Source organism: Drosophila elegans, unplaced genomic scaffold (genome assembly GCF_018152505.1).
Source record: "Drosophila elegans isolate 14027-0461.03 unplaced genomic scaffold, ASM1815250v1 contig_397, whole genome shotgun sequence".
Classification (NCBI taxonomy): domain Eukaryota; kingdom Metazoa; phylum Arthropoda; class Insecta; order Diptera; family Drosophilidae; genus Drosophila; species Drosophila elegans.
In genome coordinates this window covers 3,305,249-3,330,136 of record NW_024545782.1, presented here as the reverse complement: position 1 = coordinate 3,330,136, position 24,888 = coordinate 3,305,249, and the positions used below count along the sequence as shown (strand labels likewise).

Sequence of the window (24,888 nt, the reverse complement as noted above, 5' to 3'; positions counted from 1 at the left end):
GAAACAGTCAAACCGACAGAGCCTTAATGTGGAAACTAAGTGAGCTTATCTCCACAGCGGTTTCCGCACCCGCCACTAGGTGGCGCCACTATGCTCGTTGCCCTGTCTGGGTGCACTTCACTTATAAATTCTATAAATTTTAGATCATAATGTGACCAGCATCCATCCCGCTGTGCGTCTGTGTGTGAGCGAAAATTACATCTGTTTGGCGGTGCAGGTGGGTGGCGAATGGATGTCGAAAGGGTGGCAATTGGGTCAAACTGCTGGTTACTACAGGGTGACCTACGAAAAATTTGCCTCTTAAACTGACTTTACTGGGCAGAAGTTCGCCGATTTCTTTATCTTACAACATATCGTGCTTGCGGTCACCATTGACGGTTATGTCGGCTTCTGACTTGACTTCGAAGAAAAACGGGCACCAAAAAATCACTCGTTGTGGATGCGTTGGCTTCTCGGAGCCTCAAATGCGGCAAATTTTCTTGTTAAAGTAACCACCGAGTTGAAAATGATCTTCATCTGAAAAGATGATTTTTAGGGAAAAATGCTAACTTCAACCAAGCGCTCTTCGTACCATTGCACGATCTGAAAACGCCTAAACCATTCGTTTTTATATTTTATAGTCTTTTCTAAACGCAACTTTTTCATGGGCCTCCCTGTATATGTTAAGCATTTTCATTACCACAAACTTTTCAGCTCAGACGCTGTCATTATCACAAAGTTGACTCTCGAAATGGGTCCACTGATAATAATCGGCGAAAAAGAGTAATCAAAAGTCTAAGTCAAAAGAGGTTTCTTTAATTTGAGAATACTTAATAAATGAGAATAGTCAAGCGTTTTTAGAAAGTTACTCGATTGTAGATTATGTTTTGTATATATTTTGTTAATGTGGCGAATTCAGCCATGAATTAATTTCAATTGAAATACTGATAATGGATATCGAATGACGGGATAGAGGCTTCCAACTTAAGAACTAATTGCATGCAGTCGAGAAATCATCATACATTTTATGTGCTTATATTATATAGATATAAATATTTATTTGGCGACGCCTGTTTTTTGTTGATTAGTTTAAAGAGTATTTTCCACCACCTCGTTAGCTGTTTTTACTTTCACCCTTTACTTTCCCTGCCTGAAAATAGGTATACCGGCAGCCTGCTCATTAAAACGACTTCACCCATTCCAAAAACCACCTCCGATATTGAAAATCATTAAATTTTAATTGTTTTTGTTCACTTTCATATTTATTTGGATTTTGCATAGTAATAATATGTTGGTTTATTAGTATTTGTTTGTTTTTCAGCTTAGTGCTTACTTTAAATTTTTTATACATTAAAATTTATGCCTAAAGTTGTAAATAAAATCATTTTGAAATGTAAACTTCCGTTTATTTTGCTTGGTATCTTGACGTAGGTTCTCTAAACAAATACACCGATTTATTGAAGTATTCAAGTCACATTCAACGTCGCATTGAGATTGCGTTTTCTATATGCGTATGCTTATTTAAGAGTGGGTGCGAATATTAATAAATACTTTGCGTTGAGCAACAGTTTGCGCTTAAATTATGATAAACTTGTGATGGAGTGGGTAAATAGAAAAGAGGCACAGGTCATTAAATGGCGTTTGAAGTCTGGCTAAATGGTAAATAAATTTACAATAATTAAAGCCCCTTATTTCGTTTGAAATTATTAATTGAGCTCATCAATTGCAAACAGACAAATGTCATTAATATGCAAATGCGAAATGCTATCCGAGAATATTTCTCTTTCGGTGAAATAATTTTTGCCATAATTTTTGCAAAGTGTTTTCATTTTGAGTGCCGCTTAAATGTATGTTTTATATAAAATATATATACAGTGCTTGGTGTCGCAATTAAGTAGATAAACCTAAAGTCTGTGCACAAAGAATATATAAATGAAATTTGTTTAAAGTCGGGTTCGCTGAATATGTATCTATGCAACATTGAAAAAATCCTTAGTAAATTTTAGTTTTTGCTTTCAAATGCAGTGAATAAGCAAAAGAGTTATGGGCTAGTTCACGTTCAGATGATTTATACATTTATCTCTCAGTATGTATGCATTAGTTTCTATATTTTATGCTATCCGCTTCGAATGTATTTTGCTTTAGGGATTTAAATGGCGGAATTCACATTCGTTTAAACATTCGTGGCCATAGGAAAAACACAATTTAAATTTGACTAGAAATTAAATATGAAACTTACATTTTGTTTTGCTTTGATTCTTCGATTATTCGATTGTTTGATTTGTTTTGTTTGATTTGTTTTAAAACTTAGCTTAAGCAACATGAAAAATATTTCTGCTTTTATATAGGTAATTTATAAATTTAATTTGTAATTTTAATGATTTGTTTTTGTTTGTTCATTATAATTAAATAACATAACATTAGTTAATTAAAACTAAAACGCAGTCAATTTATATATTTGGAATTTCATTTAGCATACGCATAAAATACACATAATTCTTTCTGGTTTATTTATGGATCTCGTACATTGAAATATTCATAAACAACGCTACAGCTTCATATTACTTTTTTATGTTTTTATCGGATCGAGGACAGACAGTGTTGTGGTCTTAATACGTTTAATACACAATCACTGATATTCATTTACATAATTAGTATGTGTATTTTCGGTAGGGTCAATTTTGTTGAAAGCAAATAATGAGTAATCCATTTTAAAGACAGTTCCTAATATATTTTTCTTAAGATTCAGCTTTCAGTTTTAATTTAAAACTTAGTTAAAACTAGTTGGTGTTTAAATATAAAATATAATATATATAATTAATTATATTTAATGGCGTGCCAATAAAAAAACTTAGTCAACTTGACATTAGAGCGACCTGTTTGGTATTAGAGATTTTTGTTTTTAAGAATTATCAAAAGAATTTAAAGATTTAAGATTTCTCAGAAATTCAGTATATTTGCTTTCTTCTAATCGACCCATCCTGGTGTATAAATAGATTTCTTTTCGTTTTACTTTTGTGTTGGTTTGTATAGGATATGCAACTAAATTCACGTCTCTCTTTTTGCTTTTACTCTATTCAGGAAAGGATCGTTTCCCAAGATTCCCCTCTTGTCTGCTTTTGAGTTTGCCACCGACTGAATAATACTTTTCCTGGTTTTGTGTGCTCCTCACTTGGGATACGCATCGCCTATGACATGGCATTATAGGCGGGTTGTTCGTGTTGCTTGGGGCAGCGGCCGTGTTTGTCCATGTAGGGACCGAATTCACAGGTGGGCGGCTTGCAGCGGCCTTGCTGGATGCACCTATTTAGATGGGGTAAAGTCAGGACTGGGGTTCTCAAAGGTTGGGATTGGAATTTTTCGGCCACTCACTTGCGATCGTTCATGGCGAAGTGCTCGTTGCCACGCTTTAGCCAATCGCAGTCATAGTTTCCGGAACTGCAGTCGCACCGGCACTGCCCGTCGTCCTGCAGGATTTTCTCGAAGCTCTTCGGACAGGTGCAACTCAGTATGGTGGCCCGCACCACCGACTGCCCGTAGTGGGCCATTGCCATGGCCGTGTCCTCGTTGTAGTTCGATCGCTCGATGCAATGGCACTCCGTATGGTTCACAAAGGTTCTCTTCTCGATTACGCTCCGGTGCTTGCTGCTCTTCACCTGCGGGTAATCGGAAAATGGGGAACTGCTTAATTAAATGCCACAAGCACATCGTCACCCACATCCATTCCCATCCCCAAATGCCGGCCGACTATTTGCATATGTAGCTCGCATAATTGACCCCCGAACTCCGTGACGTGCTCCCATGCTGAACAGAGACATATATACATATCTTTGTATCTGGCAGCAGGGAGTTGACAGTTTGCTAAGCTGACTGCTCATCAAACTTGTTGTCATTGTTGCCCTGGCTCGATGACGGCCGGTTATTGCTACAGCACTTGTAGTTCTTAAATGAGTTGTCAGTTGTTGGCGCAGGGGCTTGAGCAGTTGCGGAAATTTTGGAAAGGGGTTATGATGTGTATTAGTACAATCAAAGAACATAATTCCCTGATTTTAAGAAAAACAAGAGAGGAAGCAAACATCGGTAAAGCGAGGTTTCTATACCCTTGCAGCTATTCCAAACCTTATTTATTTTTTGAAACATATAATTTCGAAGTATATGCTTAAAAACATTGAATTTATTTTTCTTTATTTTTTTGTATAATTTAAATTGTTCTTAAGGGAGCTATATAGTCGTATGATATAGTCGTCAAAATTTGATCAAATTAAAACCGTTACTCAAAAATAATAAACCATTTCTATATATCAAAGAACTAACAAAAAAATCGAAAACAGCAAAGCTAATTTTTTTTCTCTTTTTCCCTAATTGTTTCTGTTTGAGCTATATATATAGATCCGTCTCGTCCCGACTTATAAACTACCTGCAATCGAAAGACACCACTTCCGAAAGCTTCATGCAGATCGATTTAAAACTGAGAGGAAATAATAAGATCGACTCTCCTAGTGATGCTGATCAAGCATATATACTTTATAGGGTCGGTAATGCTTCTGACTTAAATTATAATACCCTCTGCAAGGGTATAAAAATTGCTTAGTTTAAGGTATAAAGGACTAACAAGAGCCTACCAATAATTTTATTGTGGAAAAAATTAACTTGAAAATGCAACTTGGCCAGCTCGATGAACTTAAGTCATCTTTTTAGTTCATGTTTCCGTAAACTTATATGAATAACTAGCTTAACAATGTAGTACAATATTTACACACTTTATCCCAATTACATTAATCAAACAAACATTTCCCTAGCTTATAGTTAACTGTTATCAGCTTTTTCGAGGCATTAATTATAGCTTATAAGCAATTATAAATTGTCTTTTCCTTGGGGGACCCCTTTATGTTCGGTCGGACGCCACTGGCCGAGAGCCATTACAAGACCACAAGACTTCTACAGTTGCAGATTGGTCTCGTGGTCCTCCTCACCTCTGTCCACCTCTCCACCGCCCTTGTGTCGCCACTTTGGTGGCTGGCCCGTGGTCCACATTTCACCCCACTCCCCTTGATATTGTGGGTCTTGTTGCATGACAAGTGCAAAATGATGAAATGCGTATGAATTGCATAAATTAAGTTGGATTCGTTTAATTAAAATAACAAGTTGGCCATTAATCAAGCCCTGGCCACTCATCCAGCGCAGATATCTCAGTTAGTAAGGAGCAGAAAACCGAAAATTAGCAAGGGAAAACGTCAGAGTTCGTGCAACAAATTTGGAGAAAATGACGGAGTGCTGTGAAGCATTTGAATTTTGATTGGACGCATCAAAGCAGAAACAACTGGCAAACCCAATAAGTTGACAAAGCAAAAAACAGGGAAAATTCACTCACTCGTTCCAGGTATTTATGAAAATGCTTCAAATTGAGTTTTTAGTTTAGTTCGGCTCGTGTTGTGCGGGTCCTTGAGTTTGTGTTTCGGCTTTGGCCAATGGAAATGCTTATACAAATGCAACTCAACCTGCCACGAATTGAAAAAGTTTTTCCCAGTCTTCGCCTAAATGTTTTCACGTGCTTTTGTATTCTGAGAGGCATGAAATTCCTTGAGAACTGGTGGTTTTTGCTGACTAGAAGCAAGAATAATTGCCGGAAGCGGAAGTGCCAAGTACTGGTGTTGTTACTTTACTTTGGCAAAACCACTATTGTGCAAAAAATTGCACTAAAGTGCTTCTCCTGTTTTTCTGCCCAGTAAACATGCAAATATCAGCCTATGCACTGAAAAACAGAGGAAACAAAAACTTGTGGAATAGTTATTTTTCTAAACTTTTTCAGATCAGTTATCAGAAAAACAACCTTTTATTTTATTTGTAAAATTTTTTTATAATAATTGCAATATTGTGGTTGTACCTTAAGAGTATAGCTCTTTTGAACTGAAGACTATATTAAAATGTCCCTGTACGATTTTACTTTGAGTGCATTGTGAATATAACAATATTGTTTGTGAGTGCTAGGGGGGGTAGATGGGTGGTTTACTTTCCAAGATGGCCTCTCTAATTGAGGTTTGGTCTTTATGCATGAAAATGCATTCATAAACCCCTTTTTCCATTCTCTCCATTTCTCTCGAGGATGTGCGTGCGTCCATTTGTGTGACCCGAGCAATTAGTCAGTTATTGCTCGGTTTGCCAGGGAATTTCAAAGGGGTAAGCGGGGGAGGGGAAGGGGAAGGGGCGATTAAGCCAGCTCAGTGGCATGAAAGCATAAAATGTTTTTCGAAATGACCTGAGTTGTTGTTCCGACACAATACAATGGAAAGGGACTAGAACTTAGTTGTGACAAAAAGAAAAATCACATAGTTGTGAAGACTACTTTTGGGGAGGTATTTAAAATGCGTGTTTGTCTAAAAAATATATGAAGTATTGACCTGAATTGTTGATTCTGGAGCTGCCCAGACTTTTGAATGGTCTTTGCAATGCTTTTCTACCGTAAACATATCCCATGAGTGTTTTAATGAACTCGTTTGTATTCAGCAAACCGAAGTATACATTCAAAAGTCCAACATTTTAAACAAGGCTTGATTTTAAACTTTCCAGCTTCAAAAGAGTTACTAAGATATGCAATGTTCTGGTCTGAAAACAATGTCCATTTCCTCCTAACAAAATTGATGTTATTTCTTAGCGAACTTCAAACTTTGGCAAAAGAATCTTGGAAGTTATAAGCTTAAGCATATTAGTACAGAGTTAATGTGGTTTTTCCACCCCAAAACATTGTTTACTTGTCCACTTTTGCATATTTCACTTCCTTGTTTCCCAACATGTGAAAACAAACAATTGCGAACTTGTAACTAACATCAACGTTGCTGATAAAGTTTTGGCATGTTTAAATCACCAAAAGGGAGTAACAAACGCAGAGAGATAATATATGCTCTGTTAAACCTATCAGGAAAATCACATGACAGATTTGATATTTCTACGTTATCAAGCTTCGAAACAAAGGATAACACAATTATATTATACCACTTAAATTTATAAACTGGTCAAAGCATGCAATTACAAGGAGTTTAATGCCAAAATTAAATATTCTTTAAAACAAATAATTTCGATTGACAAGCGTGTATGTCTAATAGCATTAAAGCTTTGACGATTTTTAGCTTAATTATTCGATCGATTTTATGGCAGCTATATGAAATGGTTTTGCGATTTTAATGAAATTAAAAGCGAAATAATTTTTCTTCTTCTTGTTATATATACTTTATAGGGTCGGAAATGTCTCCTTTACTGCGTTGCATGCTTCTGACTTAAATTAAAATACCCTCTGCAAGGGTATAAAAATAAAAAATCATATTAGAGCGTCATTTTGCGTAAGAGCAGTGAGGAATTCTGCACCTGTTTCCACCTGTTTACGTGCCCGAAATTTGCGTTTCGCTCCGTTTTTGGCTCATCAGTGTGCAAACGTGGATGCATCGCAGCACGGGGATTTGAGCTTGACAAAATTGCAATACGCAAAAACTGGCAATGGAAGGGTCACGAAAAGAGGTCACTTAACCGTTCTCAATGAAAACTCGTGTACTTTTTACTTCACCTGGTGGCGTTTTTCAGTTTTTCCAACTCATCGCAAGCTTATTATGTACACGCCTTGAGCCGGCCACATTTTGTGGCAAATTAATTAAATCACTGAAGTTCAGTTCGAGTTGAAGTATGGACGAGGATACACAGAGAAAAACAAATGTGAGTAGAATTTTGGCATATAAATATTTATATTTAATAGCACATACAAGTTTTTTGTTACCCCATATTTTATCCTTGATCTTGATCCCTTGTCTATGACAAAGAAATTCTTTAATTAGATACTAAAGAGATTAAATAGAAAGTTAGATAAAAGATAGATTTTGCTACATTGTTTTTGCGTGTGGATGGACTTGAATAGATGAGGAGTTGGCCATTTGCCTGTCAGCCAATTGACTTTTACTTCGGCTTTGGTCCGCTAGGCAAACCAAAGTTTTGATGGGAGAGTGTGTGTGATTTTATTACTGCTGCTCGTGGGCGTTGGCTTTCACGTTTAGGAGGCCTTTGATTTCTACTTTGAATTTCTAGCCCCATCCCCCCCGACTCTTTTGCCACCCCGCCAGGCCCCCTTCACGCTCCTTTTTGACTTGGGTGAAAGTGGAGGGCATTGAACCCGAAAAAGAGAATCCAGGAGGCGAAGAAAGGAGAGGAGACCGCCTCATAAATCTCACAGCGCTTACAACATGTGCCGGAGTTTGTTGTGGAGTGGAGCTCGTGGGGAAGGGGGACAGAGGGACAGAGGGGGAAGGTCATTGCCCTTTGCAGACTTGCACAATGCAGAACAAACCACACCCCCGCACCTCGTCACCCTCCGCTCCCGAAAACCTTCCACGAAATGCAAAATTTGCGGAACATAAATTATGTTTTGTTAAAATGTTTACGCTTTTTTATCGTGCTGCTGTTGCTGGCTGCATCCTCAGCCTGGTTATCGCTCCTTAGCCCTCCCACACCTCCACCTACTTAAACCTCTTTCTACACAGAGAGGAAAGCATCAATATTACTCAACAGTTATTAAGAAATGTACTCCAACATCAGATGGACCTATTTGTTTTAAAATTAATTAACAGAGTGAAATGGCACATGTTCTTAATAATTAATTAAAATATTTTAAAATGTTTAAGAGATTTATATGTGCCAGATGATAAATACCTACACTGGTAAAAAAAACGTTGTGAATCCAAATATTTTGAACTCAATTTTAATATTTTCTTTTTGATTTTCGTCCATTATGTTTTTTAGTTATTTTAAATATGAATATATAACATTTTTTTTTTAATTTTTCATTTGACTATTGACTATTGACTATTTTCGGAATTGATTTTAAAATCTGCAAATTTATTTTAAATTATATTTAAATTAAATGAAATATGTTTAAATCGAATAAAAATTATTTTAAATCTTTTATTTTCCTCATTAACAAAGTATTTTATATTAAATCATGCATTTTAACACGCATTGAATTTAAAAGTATGACTTAATTTAAATTTTAGGTATTCAATTTTGAATTCATTAGTCAGATACTCATTTTAACGTATCCATGGCTTTACCAGTGCAGTTGTATTTTCGAACTAAGAAAGCCATATAATAAAGCTAATCGCCCTAAACCAATTGTTAATTTAACAATTTTTTTCCCTAAGCCAAGATATTGTTTTGCTTTTGATATAACTTTTCTCCCAGTGAGCATCCTCCTTTTCAGCTCTCCAGCTGTGTGGGTCTGCGTGTGTTTGCCTGCCACTTGACACCTCTCAATGACAAACCGCTGAGTTGCTCCCTTCTGGCAGATTCTCCTCCTGCTTCCTCTTCTGCATACTGTCATGCTTCTTCTTCTTCTCGCCGAGCTTCTTCTTTTCCTTTAGTGGCTTGTATTTTGTGAGCATATGTGTGTTTTAAAGCTTTTGGACTACCATCAGCATAGCCGTAGCCTTAGTTTCCTGCTTTTGTCCTGGCCAGAAATATTCTTTTGCCTTATTTGAAGAGTGGCCAAGGGGCAAATGGAGAGAAAAGTGTGTGAAAATAGGGGGTACAAATGGAGAAGGGGACACTAGAGTTCCTTGGGGCCATACACTTTGCTGCCAAAGAGGAACAAGTTTATTTTGGGAATTTCCCATATTTGCATAACAACACTGGCTTTAAAGCAGGCATACTAAAATCACAATATAGGAAATGTTTTAAGTAGCTTAAAAAATGTGTTTCTTTAACGCTTTGTCAATGTATGTTGATCAGCCGCTAGTTAGTTAATCGCATTTTGATTTTACCCTTTTCTTTAAAGCTCTTTAAACTGGTAAGTACATATATGAAACCTCAAATTGGTTGGGGCTTGTGCCAGACACTTTCTGGGCTAATCTTGTCCCTCGTAACTTTCCCATTAATTTTAAATTCCCATCGCTTATCTGCCAAGTGAATCTCATGGGTTTTTGGTCTAGTGCCGAAAATGTTAAATTGCCATACAATAATTTTTGTGGCATTACTTCCAAGTTTTATTGGATAATTAAGTGGAGAGTTAACCCTACTCCTGCACCGTCATTTCCTCTATGATGGCTCATGTGTGGGCGTGTGTGTCTTTTTCTTAAGCATTTTGCGGTTCTGTTTGCCCCAGACTTCGGGCCCTCTTCTGACTCAGAGTGTGTGAGCATAAATCTTGCAAGTGAAAACTTTTTGCGGCAAGCGCAGCATAAATATTTGAAAATTAAAAGCCATCCTCGGAGCTCAGAGTTACGAGTTCCCTTGCCGGCCCCTAATAAAAAAATTGCAGCTGCAAAAAGGCAAGAGTGAAATTTATGAGTGTTCTGCAGGGACAGAAAGGAGTTAGGAAAAATAGTCCCCTACAAAGTCGCTCATACTGGGAATCTAAACAAATACTGACCGAATTATATGTAAACAAGAAAGGAAGCTAACTTTGGCATAACGAAGTTTATATACTCTTGAACCTATTGCCAAAATTTAATAGTCTTTAAAACATTTAAATATCTATTTATATGCGTTTATTTCATTGTTCCTATATATATGAAATCTTCGAACAATTTTAATAAAACTAAAAGCGTAATTTTTAAAATTTAAACTATTACTATGTTTGACATATTTTAGAAAAAATAAAAAAATTGAAAAGTTAAATTTTTATTTTATTATTCGATTCTGTCTATAGGAGCTATATGCTATAGTCGGTCGATATTAATGAAATTTAAATCTTAATTTCGAAATATTAGACCAACACTATGTCTTGAAAACTTTTAATAAATTAAAAAGAGTTATAATTTTTTTGTATTATTTTTCCGAATTTTTCTATGGGAGCTATATGCTATAGTAGGCTGTTCTTAACAAAATTGAAATTGAAATTTCGAAATATTCATCTCGAAGATCTAAAAAAAATGTAAAAACAAGAAAGTTATACTATTTTGTGTATATTTTTTTGAATATTTTGATTGTTCCTAAGACAGCTATATGTTATAGTCGTCCGATCGTCCTTTCCTAGTGATGCTGATCAAGAATACAAATACTCCTTCTCCTGTCTCCTGTCTCCTTCACTGCGTTGCCAACTTCTGACTTAAATTATTTAACCCTCTGCAAGGGTATAAAAAGATTATGCTTCCTGTTTTTTTTTTTTGCGACTGTACTATGACTATACGCAGATTAAGTTAAAAATCCTTATAGGCGAAAGTCTTTATCATATAACTGCCATAGATAAGATTCAATTTATCATATTTGGGTTTCTTGTTTTTGAATTATAATTATCTTTTGCTGTCTTTTGTTTATTTAACTGTTCATATTTTTGGACACATTCTCTTAAACTTAATCATCTATCATACTGACCGGCTATCCACAGAAAGTTCGCGCAACACACGCTGATTAAGTTACAAAGTCTGACAGGCTTAAACTAACTCACTTGTTAATTTGCGGCTTGCAAGGCTATGTTAGCTTTGTATAATTTGCAATTTGTTGGGTTAAAGGATAAGTTTTCATTAAACATACGAAGCTGACGAATAATTTATACAAGCTAAATTGATATCTCTTTTTGTTAATTAACTACCATATCGTCGATCCAATCTGTAGCATATTTAAGTTAAGCAAAATGCGTTTTCTGCCCCAGAGCAAAGCACAAATGCTTAATTACATTCTCGGTTTCAACATGTATTGAATGCTCGTTACGCAACAAAAAGACATCGAGAACAATGACGGCAACAACAGCAGCAACAACGAGCCACAATAATCATATCATGAGCATAAATCACCAAACAAATTGAATTATCATTGCGTCATTAAAAAGTCATTTCAGCCAAAAGCCCACGGTAAAAAATAAGAACCACGAAAAAAAAAACATAATGAAAATAAAGGTGAAACGATATAATTATGTTGCAATATGGCGCCCTCAAGCATGACCTACGCCCACAACAACAATAATAAAAACAACAACGGCAATTACCACAAGTGAGAGAGAGAGAGCAAGAAGCATGCAGAAAGACAGAGACGGAGCATCGGTACTTAAAAGTCACAAAACGCAAGCAAAGCGCACACATTCACTTTCGAAAACCGTAAGCCCATGCACAATAAATGCGTTCAGAATGTCAGAATGAAAATCGCTTTTCATTTGTTATCGTTGTTGCTCTGGCTGCACCCAAGCGCAGCAATTGAATGAAAATTATGTTCAGAGAGGCGAGGGCGTGGTTTTGTGAAGAAGTCAATAAAAAATCAAATAACAAGAGCTTTGTACTTGAACACTTGACATACCATCATACAGAATTTAATACAATAAATAAACCGATAAAAGTATGTTTAATGTGTTCGTCAACAAAATTTGTTATATTTTTGTAAGTTATGAGTGTCTTGCGTTGCGTGGGTCGTTTTAATCAATGTTGCTGACTGAATTTTGCTGACTATAACAGTTATACATTTCTATTTAAAACTTCTTTCAACGATATTTATATCCGTTACTCAGAGAGATTCGTTGAAAAGTATGTAACATGTAGGAGGAAGACACGAAAATGTTAAAAATCGAGCAATTATTTTAAATGTTATTGAGTTATTGCCCTCTGCCGCTGCTTTGCCGGCCAAACCCTATCATCGTCATGTGGGCCTGCTGTTCTTTGCTTCTAGTGTTCTCTGTGCAGTTCGAATGTATTGGGGATATTTAAATTGAAATTTGTGAGCTGAGTAATATCTAATAGTTTTTTTCGATCCCCCACAAAATTTTCATTGCAGTCATTTTTAGATGTACTCACGAAGAAATGGAGCTCGACGTTGTGGATGCTCTTGGCGGCACATATTTGGCTCCTGCTCGGACAACAACCACTGTCCTCGCTGCAGCGGTGCAAAATGGTGCAGTGGGGCGTGTAGATCTTCGAGGGATCCTGCTGGACCAGCTGACAGCGCTTCTGGGGAACCCGGCAGGTGGCCTCCTTCAGCACCTGGTTCATGTGGGCGTGTGCAAGGGCTGAGAGAAAGGTACTAGTTAGCAAGTGTTTTTCCTCTGTCCCCGGGGAATGGCTTACCTCTCTCACTTTTCTGCTTCTGAGCGTGAAGGCGTCTCGCCTTGAGCGCCGCTTCGGGGGTTCCCAACTGCTCATCCTTCTTCAGGGCTAGCTTTCCCGCTACGTGGTTGCGTGCGTAAATGTTATTCACGTCCTGGAAAGGAAAACAAGGTTGGGTGTGCTTCAGTTATGCTATGCTAATTGGTGGTTTTGTCCTGTGCTCGTTTTCATGCCCATCCCCCTTTTGTCTGGCCTCCGTGCAATCACTCACATTACGCATACGCCACCGGGCCGCAACCATAAAAGTCGCACACATTAATAAAGCCCCCATTTGTGCCGTGTGATGACAATTTGTCACTGTTTTTATTGTCCATAGTAGGCAGAAAGTAATGGAACGGGAGGCACACACATTGAGGTAACATGCCAGTGTAACATTAACGAGAAGTTGGTACCTTACAAAATGTGCGGCCAACTGAAGTTCATAAACTAAGAATTCATGTGGACGCAGACGGCACAAAAAGCAATATCCAAATAAACAGCAGCAGCAGGTATGACACAAAAATAAAATAAACCTAAAGATGACGGAAGAATACTCTAAGCTTGTAACTATATTTTAGATATTTAACATAAGCTTATAAACTTTTCCTTCACTAGCTAATGCTGTGAATGCACTTGCCCTTCAACTTGTGTGAATGTACTATTTTTAATGGTTACATAGCTACATATATAACTATTCGCGTAGATAGTTTTGATCAACTACATGTTTTTTATGAAAATTTAATTCAAGTCTTAAAACAAATTGTTCCCTTTTTACTTAAGCTATTTTTTATTAATCTAGAAACTGACAATTTGTATATCTGTCATCTCCGTTCAGAATAACTCACGATACAGTAGTCAGCTATAAGAAGACCTAAGGAGATCTTTTGAGGGGTAAAAAACGAGAAGTTTATTTTCGTCGAAAAGCTAAAAAGTCTCGTGAAATATGGCGATGATCAAAAAAACAAGGCGAAGAAGTTTAAAATTTGTATAAATCTGATGAATACATCCTAAAATACCCAAAACATACAAGCCCTGCGAATTTTTACTTTATAACTGAAATAGAACTATCAAATAATTAAAAAAAACTAAAAACAGTGTGATTTCTCATTCTAAGCAGCAAATTAATCCCACATTAATATCTGTCAGTTTCTGCTCAGTTGTAAAATATTATTTAATTATTAATCTTTAAAAACAGTTGAATTGACGAAACCCATATTTTTATTGAGACTTGTAAGAGATTATGAATAGTACGATGTTTCCGTTATATTTGCTAGCAAGAAGTGATCGTTTCACGGCAAAATTATGTAAAACTCCGCTTAAACTTCGATTAATTGTGCGATCTTATATTAGTCATAATTTAAACAAAAGTAAATGTATTTTTTGGTAGAATTTAAATAATATTATTTATTACATTTTCCTTTTATGAGTGAGATATCTGTTTTCATTAACTCTAAACATTTAAACACATACATATATAATAGTACACTTATATATAAGGAACAACACGCCCATATCTTTTCTAGATTTTGGAAACCAGCAAACTGAGCCACCAAACCTCACTACCTTGACCCATAAGTGCAGAACAATGGGCACATGAAACAAATTGGCATTCAAGGCAATAAACACGACTGCGAGAACAATAGAGAAGAAATTTTCGGATATGGCCATATAGTGATGCCCGGGAAAAAAAGGAAATCAACCTGGTCTGCAGCCAGAACCAGAACCAGAACCAAAAAACCAGGCCCAGTCAACCACGAATTGAAGCGGGACGGAATGAAGTAAAAATGTTGACCAATGCGCACAATTGGCAATTTGTGAAGTTAAGCGAAATTAATGAGCTGGCTGTGGCCATAGCTCTTGCACATACAAAAAAAATATATATAAACATACAAAGACTTATAGGCAGTGTTGGAAGGAGCGAAAAATCGTAACTTGTGCAAATGTGGGTGGGCCAAATGGCTAAATAAAAGGCCAACGTACTGCAGTTGGAGGGCTGGTTTATTAGTCACACATTGAGGATATATATACTGCACAGTTTTCGTTCAAGGTGCTCAAAAGCAATTGGCATAAATCTACGTCTCCAGCCATTGTGCGTTGTATTGTGTCCAATCCCATTCCCATTTTCATTTAGGGGCTTAGCATTTCTGGTCCATTTGCTTTGGCCAAAAACAATGGATCTTTGATGTTGGTCAATGATTTTTAGTGGTTTAACCTTGAGGCTTATGAATGGGCCCCTCATTGCTGTCGATGCTTTTCGATGGCTTAAGAAGGTCATTAGGGGCTTGAGGAGGGGCTCTGTAGATCTTCGACCTTTGGGCCTCTGCTTCACGACCAGGTAGATCCACTATTGCCCATTGGACAGCTTGGGAATGCAATTTTTGAGCTCCTTCGTACAAATTGAATGTAAATATAACGGTTAATCCCTTCAAGATGTTCTATATTTTGTATTTTTTCGAACATCGATTATTTTGGGCTCACCGTCGATAGTATCGTTCTTGTTTATTTTGATTATTTAATATTGAAATTACATTCCCGTTGACACACTGCATTTCCAAAAGCTTCGAGGTAGGCTAAGAACTTAAACAAAAAGTTAAAGTTTATGTAAGTATGAATTCGGTATAATTTGCTTTGTTAGTCAGCTAAAAATAAAACATTCGATTTGTTTTCTTGATATATAGTCCTATTTTTTTTTAAGTCTAAACAGTTTACGATACTATCGATAGAGGCCCCCAATCGATATCCAAAAATATCGACAGTGCACTCTATCGAGTTTTTACCAACCTTATAAAAACCTAAATCTACTAACTACTTGGAATAAAGAAAATAAAAACTTCTCTAAAAACAGCTTTTCAAATTGAACTAAGTGCACCAGTAGGAGCACCGACCACCCCACCAGCGTCTGAATTATTCTCTCATTTGGAAAATTGCACTTGAGAAAATGATTTCGCTTGACCCGTATGCTTTCGTTTTCCCCTTCTTCAAAGCCTGGCTCTGCAATTAAATTTGTATTTTCTCGGCTTCCCTTTTCATCAGATTTTCCCGCTTTTCCGCCTTACTGTTGCCGACACTTCAGTCTGTGACGTTGGCTGGGAATTTATCACCTTTCGGGTCTCTTCTCGTTTGTCAACTTTATTCAATTTTGAAAACTGCAATGGCAGCGAGCAGGAGATACGGTGAAAGGAGCTACACGGACTAGCAGCCTTCACTTTCATCAAACTTCTGGCATTTGACGCCGCGCTGGCTGCTTATTAAAAACTCAAACGCTCTTCGAGGAGAGCTTCTACTCTCCTTTTGCCCCTTTCCCCGCTTTCGCCGTTTTCCCCGCCAGCAGACACTTCGCTGTCGACTTGAGTGCTGAAATATTGCAGCCCCTGTGTGGGGATCCCCCGATTCCCAGGCCATTCCTGTCTGGCTGAGTCCGGGTGCTGCTGTTTGTCATATTCCATTCCGCAGACGAGTGGCATTTTGATGGCAAAGAGGAGACGGAATGAGTGCACGCAGAAAATCTTGGGCAAAAAGAAATCTAGATTTATCTTCAAAACCGCTATTTCTTTCTTGCAAAATAAGATTTTAACTCCATTAATTAAAAAAAATCATTACCCAATCAAATTTAAACTAAGAAGTAAAATCTTAAATCTTTTAAGCATAAACTGGATCAACTTTATTTACTCCTAACTCTTAATTAATTAAATCAATATCATTATTCGCCTTTGACATACTTTTAAAAATAGTCCTAATTAAACGTTTTTATTTTTAAAGATCTTAAATAATCGTTATAATGGTATTTATTTAACTCATTTGAACAATATCATCCACAATGTATACAAAATAGAATATAATCAAACACTCTAAAAAATAATTTTCTTAATTTGGTTTTTTACAGTTTGTCTCCATATTTGAAACAGAAATATTAATAAATTGTTATAAAGCTCGTTGTGCTTGTCACAGTCAACTCATGTTTGTCAAATTATTTAGATTTGTTTACAATTTTTTTTGACTCAGTGTAATATTGCAAATTGGTGCAGAATAAGTATCCTTGGTATCATATCAAAGTTGAATGCTTTTATTTATTACGGACACGCAAAATTGACTCGGCAAAATTAGAATTCCAGTTTAAAGTGATTTGAAAAATTTTTGAAATGAATTTTTTTTACATTTCGAGCTGCATACTTTGGGGGTGTTCATGCCAAATTGCTCATACGCCGCTTGTGACGCGCGGAATTATTTTAAAATGTATTTGCATAGAAAAACGAAATGAAAGTTTGCCAGATAAAAAGCGATTCGAACTCAGAAGCGGAATGAAAAGTTTCGCATTGAAAAGTTTTTGTGGTGGAAAATGCATATACGGTATGCGCCCGCAAAAATGTTTTGGTTCGCTTTGGTAATTGTTGTTTACTCATACTCATACTCGTCTCTTTCTCCTTTCAGCTAGCCGTCTCTTTCGGTGTATGGTTACCTGTTTTTGCCTTGATGCGTTTTGTTGCATATAAATTGTATTTGTTGAACTTTATAATGGCAATGAAGTTGATGTTTTTACGAAGCAATTTGCTACAACACAACTTCTGTCTGTCTGCCTCACTATGTGCCTCTTTGTATTTCCTGTTTTCTTTCTCGCCCTGGCCTTTTCCTGTTTGCTCTGTTTTTCGCAAAAAACTTCTGCCAAGTTTTCTTTTCAGGCTGGGCTCATAAATTTGTATTACGAATGCACATATTTTTCAGTTGCAATTTTCTCTGCGCTTGTCTCTTTCTAACTGGCTATTGCCGCCTCTTTCGCGGTGAGGCGTCTGCGGTGCAAATATGTGGCTCAGTTGGTGGCCAAGTTTGGTGCGGTTAACGTACGTTTGGCAGCTATTTTGGCTTCCCACCATAATATTGCACCGAAAATGTAAAATTGTGTGGCATAAATTGTATTTGCCAAATAGTGATGGTTTTAAAATTTAAACACATTTCACATTGAATTTCCTAGATACAATATTGCTTGCATTATTTGATACTAATCGGCGGCCGCTTTGACCATTTAAAATTTAATTAAAACATTTCCCACATCCTTGTTAGCTCACGTGTAATTTGCTTTATATACCAATTTAAACTTATTTATGTTGTGCCTCGCTTAGCATTTACGCAAATTTCCCAGGTGCCGTATTTTTAATTCAACAGCAACCACCGAACTCGTAAAATCCAACAAACTGAGTGTGCTGCGAAAAAGGCAGCTTAAAGTCCTTTAAGGCCAATGGCAAATGAATTATAAATGGTAAGCCAACTGAACGGTGGCAACTTTTAACAGTTTCACCTCAGATCTTTTCTGGGATTTGACCCTGGAGGGGGATAAACATTTTACATATGTTTCAGATGTATATTTACTTGCAATTTCCTTTATTCTTTTGGTCATTTCGGATGTGCTTTTGTACGCCTGCAGAGGATTATGCAGCTTTGCACAGAAAATACAGTTTCTGAATGCTTAGTTTAACTATAAATACATACACGATATGCTTCAAACTTATAGGCAAGTAACTTTTTTGTTTGTTTTATAAAATTTGTGTTTGCTTTTATTGAACTTGCATAAGCTAGTTTATTACACTACAATCATAGTTTTATATTCCATGTATTACTATATCTACAGCCAGAGAAAAACCACATATTAAATTTAAATATTAAAATATTTGAATGTTATAGTGTTTTACAAAAGATAAACTTACTTAAATAAACTTAAAACTTGGTAATGTAGTTATTGACATATTTAATTGGTTTATCTAAAAGCAAAATTGTAGATTTCATTTTTTTTTTAATTTAAAACTTAATTTTTCCACACTTAAAAATAAAAGTGAAAATGTAACACACATTGATTTAAACACAACATCTCGGCCAAAATCTGTACCGAACATATTAAATTCAAAGTCAAACTATTTGGATTTGTCATGATTTTTCTCTGCGTGTACATTGAAAAGGGAAGCGCGCTTAACTATTCTTGAGGTTTTTAATATAAAATATATTATTTGTTAAATTTTTCTCGATGCATTCCTGCCATTATGCCCTTGTAAATGCTGACCACGCCTACGTATATGTGAGCGGAAGGTCGGTGGGGAGGGCGTGGTTGTGGGACCTGTCCCCTCGTCTTTTTGCTTGTCATCTGCAGCACCAGGTGGCCCTTTCGAGGGCATCGAAAACTGCATTACAATGCACCTGCTGGGCAACCCGCCCCTCCCCTTCATTATCAACGGCAGCCGCCCTCATTGCGCCCTTGTTAAAGTGAAGTTTGGCGCACCTTGCTGCCATTGGGTTGTAACTGACCCATGGACGGGAATAAACATGCCGACCTCACCTCGGCAACAATGGACACCCCGAACCCGAGCCGCATTCTCCAGGTCGCCCACCATTTAATGAGCCTTTGTGGGTCGAATATCGGGGGTGAATGCCTGAATTCAGTTTGATAAGGGAATCGAGTGGTCCGTTCATCGGCGGACTTTCACTTGCTCTGAATGTCTATCTGTCTATTTGACTGACAGGAATGTTTGTTTTGGGGCAGGCAAACGAGAAGCAATGGGACCCAAAGGGGACACGGAGAAGGATGTCTAAAGATAATCAGGATAAAAAGAGTCGGAATTACAGGCTTCTGACAGCTGTCAGTCGATGGATCTGTCTGAAATGAAATAAAGACATGCCAGATATGCAGAACGGGTCATTTCATTAACATTTATATGGATATCTAGGGGCTCAATAAAATTAAACAAAAATAGAGTTTTAAAATCCAATTTTGGTTTCCTTTAATGATTGAAAGATATAGTTAGTTTAGTTTTCTGTCATTTCTAGGATTTTAATTATATAATTTGTACCTTAAGCTTAAAAATCTGTGTAAAAATCGACAACATATTAAACATATTAAACTGGTTTGTTTTATTTATTATTTATTCAAATTTCGCTACCCGGTAAAAATTAAAAGACGTTTACTAAATTTAAAATAAAAATATTCCTCTAAAAGACTGTGCAGCCTACTTTAGAAGGCAACTCGCGAACTCCCATTAATTAGCCGGAATTTCTGTTGGCAAAGGAAACCTCAACAATCTGGGATAACATTAATGCCGAAGCCAGCCGCAAAGCGCATTAGCCCCTAGTGCCCCACTCAGTAAGCCCTACTATTTTGCAATTCAAAGCTGCAAAAAAGCCGCAGCGAGCGCCAAAAGTTTCCTTGGAGATAAAACCGCAGAAATACTTGCCAACAACTGCCTGCAATCTGCGAAAAATTTGACCTGGACTTTCCAAAAGAGCCAACGGATTTTCCAGGACCCACGAACGGAGCCGGGGGAAACTCACATGCAGCCAAAAAGTGTCAAATTTATGAACGGCTTGCTAAACAAATTTTAAACTGCAACGCCAAGGATGTCAAGAATGGCTAAAAAAAAGGCGTCGACTGGAGGGTAAGGTTTAAAGCCTGGTTTCGGGCGAAACACAAAAACCCCAAAAAGTTTCGGTCTGGCCAGCAGTTCCCGAAAAAACCGCAAATGCGAGAGAAACGAGTGCAGCCAAAAACCGAAAATGAATTTTCAGTGTTGCCAACTTTGTGTGGGGAGGCACAGGGTGGAAGGGTGGAAGGGTGGAAGGGGGGAAGGGCGGAAGGTGGGCGTGGCAGAGTTACGCATGTTATTTGTGCAACGCAAGTTCGGAGCTCGTAGACCGAACGCGGGAGCTAAACGCTTGCCATAAATTCATTTAGTAAGGCAACTCTGGCCATAAATTTCGCAGCTATCGATTGCACCGGAAATTCAAGTGGCGAGAGGAGTGTGAAAGTGGGTGGCCAGGAAAGGCAGCTAAAGCCAAATGCCAAAGGCAATAAAATATTTTATTTTCCCTGCTTATGTGTTACGTAGAGTAAGCTCAGGGCATATAAAATACAAATACGTCGACTGTTTAAATAAAACTCATTATTATAAGAGAGGAGTTGGGCCATTAATTTTTATACATTTGCAGAGGGTATTATAATTTCAGTCAGAAGTTTGCAACGCAGTGAAGGAGACATCTCGGACCCTATAAAGTATATATATATACTTGATCAGCATCACTAGTAGAGTCGATATAGCCAAGTCCGTCTGTCCGTCTGTCCGTCCGTCTGTCCGTACGTCTGTCCGTCTGTCCGTCCGTTTATATGCAAACTAGTCTCTCAGTTTTAAAGCTATCTGCATGAAAAAAGTCCCAAAAGTTGTCTTTCTATTGCAGGTAGTATATAAGTCGGAACGAGCCGGATCGGACGACTATAGCATATAGCTCCCATAGGAACAATCGGAAAAATAAATGAAAAAAAATTATAACTTTGCTGTTTTTTAATTTTTTGTTTAGTTCTTCGACGTTTAGTAATGGTTAAATACTTCCGATTTACGGTTTAAATTTCATCCAAATCGGACGACTATATCATATAGCTCCCATAGAAACAATCGCAAAACAACTACAAAAAAAATTATAACTTTGCTGTTTTTAAATTTTTCTTTTAGTTCTTCGACATGTAGTAATGGTTAAATATTTCAGAATTACGGTTTAAATTTCATCAAAATCGGACGACTATAGCATATAGCTCCCATAGGAACAATCGGAAAAATAAATGAAAAAAATTATAACTTTGCTGTTTTTAAATTTTTCTTTTAGTTCTTCGACATATAGCAATGGTTAAATATTTCGGAATAATGGTTTAGATTTTATCAAAATCGGACGTCTATATCATATAGCTCCCATTGAAATAATAAAAATATATAAAATAACTATCTAATAATTGAGCTGCTAGTCATCATAGCTTCAATGTTTTTAAACATATACGCAAGTAAATCATAATTTTAATGTTTTCAAAAATGTTAAATTCTTGCAATAGCTGCAAGGGTATATGAACTTCGGCTTGCCGAAGTTTGCTTTCTTTCTTGTTTTTTATGTATCCATTTTTAAATTGATTAATTATTATATTTTTTTTTAAACTAAAAAGTGTTTTTGAATGATAACGTTCTCTGGTTTTTTCGAGTTTAAAAAAATCCCTTTGTTTTATTTTTAAATACTGTAATCAGTTCGATCTTAGCAGCATTTAATTGTATTAATAATAAAATTTATAATCGTGTTTGGTTAGATCATTAAGTATATAAAACAAGGCGGATAATGCTTAACAGACTCTCTTTGGGATCTTGATCGGGAACTAAATTCTTTAAAGAATTGGTATAAAAATTGCAAAATTCATGTGAAAGGGGAAATTAAGAGTGCAATCGGTAATGATAAAGTGGGGACAAGCTTTTTTTTATTTCCTAGTTTATTTTAATTGAGGCAGCAATAAAGTGCCAGCGAAAAACAAAAACCCATTGAAGGTGCGACAGTTGTCTCCAATTAAACGGGCGACTTGAAGTCCCAATCTCATTATGTCCTTTTTCGGGTTGCCGGCAAAACTTAATATTAATGACTTGCTGGCGAAATTAATTTCTTCACTTGACTTTCACTCTCCGAAAGAAGGGGGGAGATGGATGTTGGCCTGTCTCCTTCTGTTTCCCGATCCCATTTCCAGGTCCGTCTTTTCTCTTGAACCCCAAGTGGGTCAACATTGATTTCCGTCGGTTGATGTCCAAAGACGCAGTCCGGGCGATGGACGCAGCTCATAAATATTCAGAGCGGCACGCGTTCCTCGCCAAACAACCTTACCGCCCCAGCCCCGCCCCACCCCCAACCGGCTACTCCCCCTCGACCCCCCTCTCTTAAAAAGAGACAAAACGAGGCGACAAAGCTGCTCAGCATCGCTACGCAGCAATGCAAGGAGACTGCTGCACAACTGCTGAATCTGCTGCATTGATTGAAAATAAATAAATTCGTTCAGTTGATGGTCAAGGCGCAAAGAAGAAATTTGTTGAATAAGTTTTTAAAAGAGACCAGGAAAGCGAGGGACTGGCTGAAAAAACGGAGAGTACAAAGCAATCGTTTTTTAGAAATATTTCAATGAGCTGTTTGTACTCACAATAGGGGAATCAATATGAAAGGAATTCTGTGAATGAAATTATGCGGAATGTCTTTCTGGATTATCAGATGGATTTATTATCCTTGGAAAGGCAAATTGTATAAATCAAATAAATAATAAATATATAAGATGTCGGCATAAAATTGTGCCCTAGATTTTCCTCAAAACTAAACCGACATTTGATTTCGAGATGGCTAAACCTCTCACAAACTATATCAAACATAAACATATTAACTTAAAAGGATCAATGAAAGCTCAAGATTGTGTACTTTTGTTGTAACTTTATTTGATGAGTGTCTGGCTTATAAATCTCTCAATTGTGTAAAAAAAAAAACGTTGTTATCAAACTGTTGACTTTAATTTCATCAAATACATTTTAGCTTGCAAATATTTCTCCAAATGCATAAATAAATTGAACAAAATCCTGCAATTAATTCCAACGGTTATTATGATACTCAAATGCTGAAAGTTCAAACAATTCTGTTTGTTAATTTAATCATAATTCAATTTGTGGTGTTCCTGGTAAGTTATTTCCTTACATGTGAAAATCCCTCTCCTCGTCAACTTTCTTCTATTTTGTTAAGTCGTTTAATCACATTTTTTTATACTTTTTGATTTTCACCCGCATAAATGGTATAAACATCGCTCACACTTTGACACCCTTGCCATATACAAAATCGCTTAAGTTTTTGCATGCATATTTAATGCCAGCGTGTGGAAGTTACCAACTTGCCTTTGAGCCGTTGCAATTTATCGATTTCGTTTCGCTTATTTAATTTCCTTCTTTTCGTCATTTTAAAGGGCCATGACAGGCTTTTGGCTAGAATAAGTGATGATGCTGCCAATGTTTAAGGGCTTAAAATTCTCAACTGAGAAAGCATTAACATTTTGAAAGTTTCTCGAGAATTTTGCGGGCACTTTAGGAATATCGAAGGGAGGGGGATGGGCCAAAGTCAAAGTCAATAGTCGTTGATTTGTATTTAGGGTTCCTTAGCTTGGCTTAACGCCCATCTTTTGAACTTTCAATTCATTGTTTTCTTCTTGTTGTTTATTGGATCTTTAATAATATTTTCCGCTTAAGTAGCGGCAATGCAACCGAAAATTTTCAAGTGATGGCTGATAAAAATTTTTTTTTGACAATCCGCCATCCCACAAACTTCTTTGCCAGCCTCTTATCAGTGGAACATTTTCTCGAGCGGGGATACATGCCCAGTTTATCCTACAGTGAACCCCTTTGATTAGAGCTCTGTCTGTTTTCTCTGTATTTTCCCGAGCGCTAGCACTTTGAACTCTGACTGGGGTTAGCTCTGGGAAAATATCTTCTAGTTCTCCTGCCTGGAATATGCTCTTACCCTTTTTTCTGGCTACTCGGAGATGTTTGCTGCTCGTAATTGTATAGCCCCGCAGTCGTGCAGTTACATGCTCCTCGGTGAATGCAGCTCGCACTCCCCTGCCACTTGCCACCACCTCCGCTTTTCCCGCCACACTTTCCCCTTGTAGTTGCCGCTTTTCCCGCCCTAATGGGGGCTAATGAACTGCGGTTTCGAGTTGGGACGAGAATCTCCGTGAGGGAGGGGGAACCAAGGCCAGGTAGAATTATGTGTACACAAATCTAATTAGTAAAGCGATGATGATATATCCAATCCAATTGCGGCGGTCCTGAGCCGATATTTCGGTAAGACAAGTAAGTTGAACCGAAACGGACATTGGATTAATGCCGAAAACTAAACAACATAAATCCTTTAAATGACTTTTATGTGAATCATTTGAAATGGAACAAAAGCTTTTTAAAAAGATACCAACAACTTCAAAGCACAAAACTTTATAGAGGAAAAAAAAGGAACAAGACTTGAGTTAACTCGGAACCAAACTGCCGAAGTTACACAGGAGTTTTTATGTTGG

General features: G+C 37.0%; 1 protein-coding gene across 4 annotated transcripts in view; it reads right to left on the bottom strand.

Annotated features, from left to right (window-relative positions):
- Positions 1 to 2,363: 2,363 nt before the first annotated feature.
- LOC108150707 (probable serine/threonine-protein kinase MARK-A) overlaps positions 2,364 to 24,888 on the bottom strand; it is a 72,569-nt gene continuing 50,044 nt past the window's right edge. For all 4 annotated transcript variants that reach the window (XM_017278976.2, XM_017278977.2, XM_017278979.2 and 1 more), the window contains 4 exons: positions 13,002 to 13,134; positions 12,732 to 12,943; positions 3,352 to 3,635; positions 2,364 to 3,282 (listed from right to left, as the gene is read on the bottom strand). In XM_017278976.2, coding sequence (XP_017134465.1) covers positions 3,168 to 3,282; positions 3,352 to 3,635; positions 12,732 to 12,943; positions 13,002 to 13,134 — 744 coding nt within the window. In that variant the 3' untranslated portion in view covers positions 2,364 to 3,167. The remainder of the gene's footprint in view (positions 3,283 to 3,351; positions 3,636 to 12,731; positions 12,944 to 13,001; positions 13,135 to 24,888) is intronic.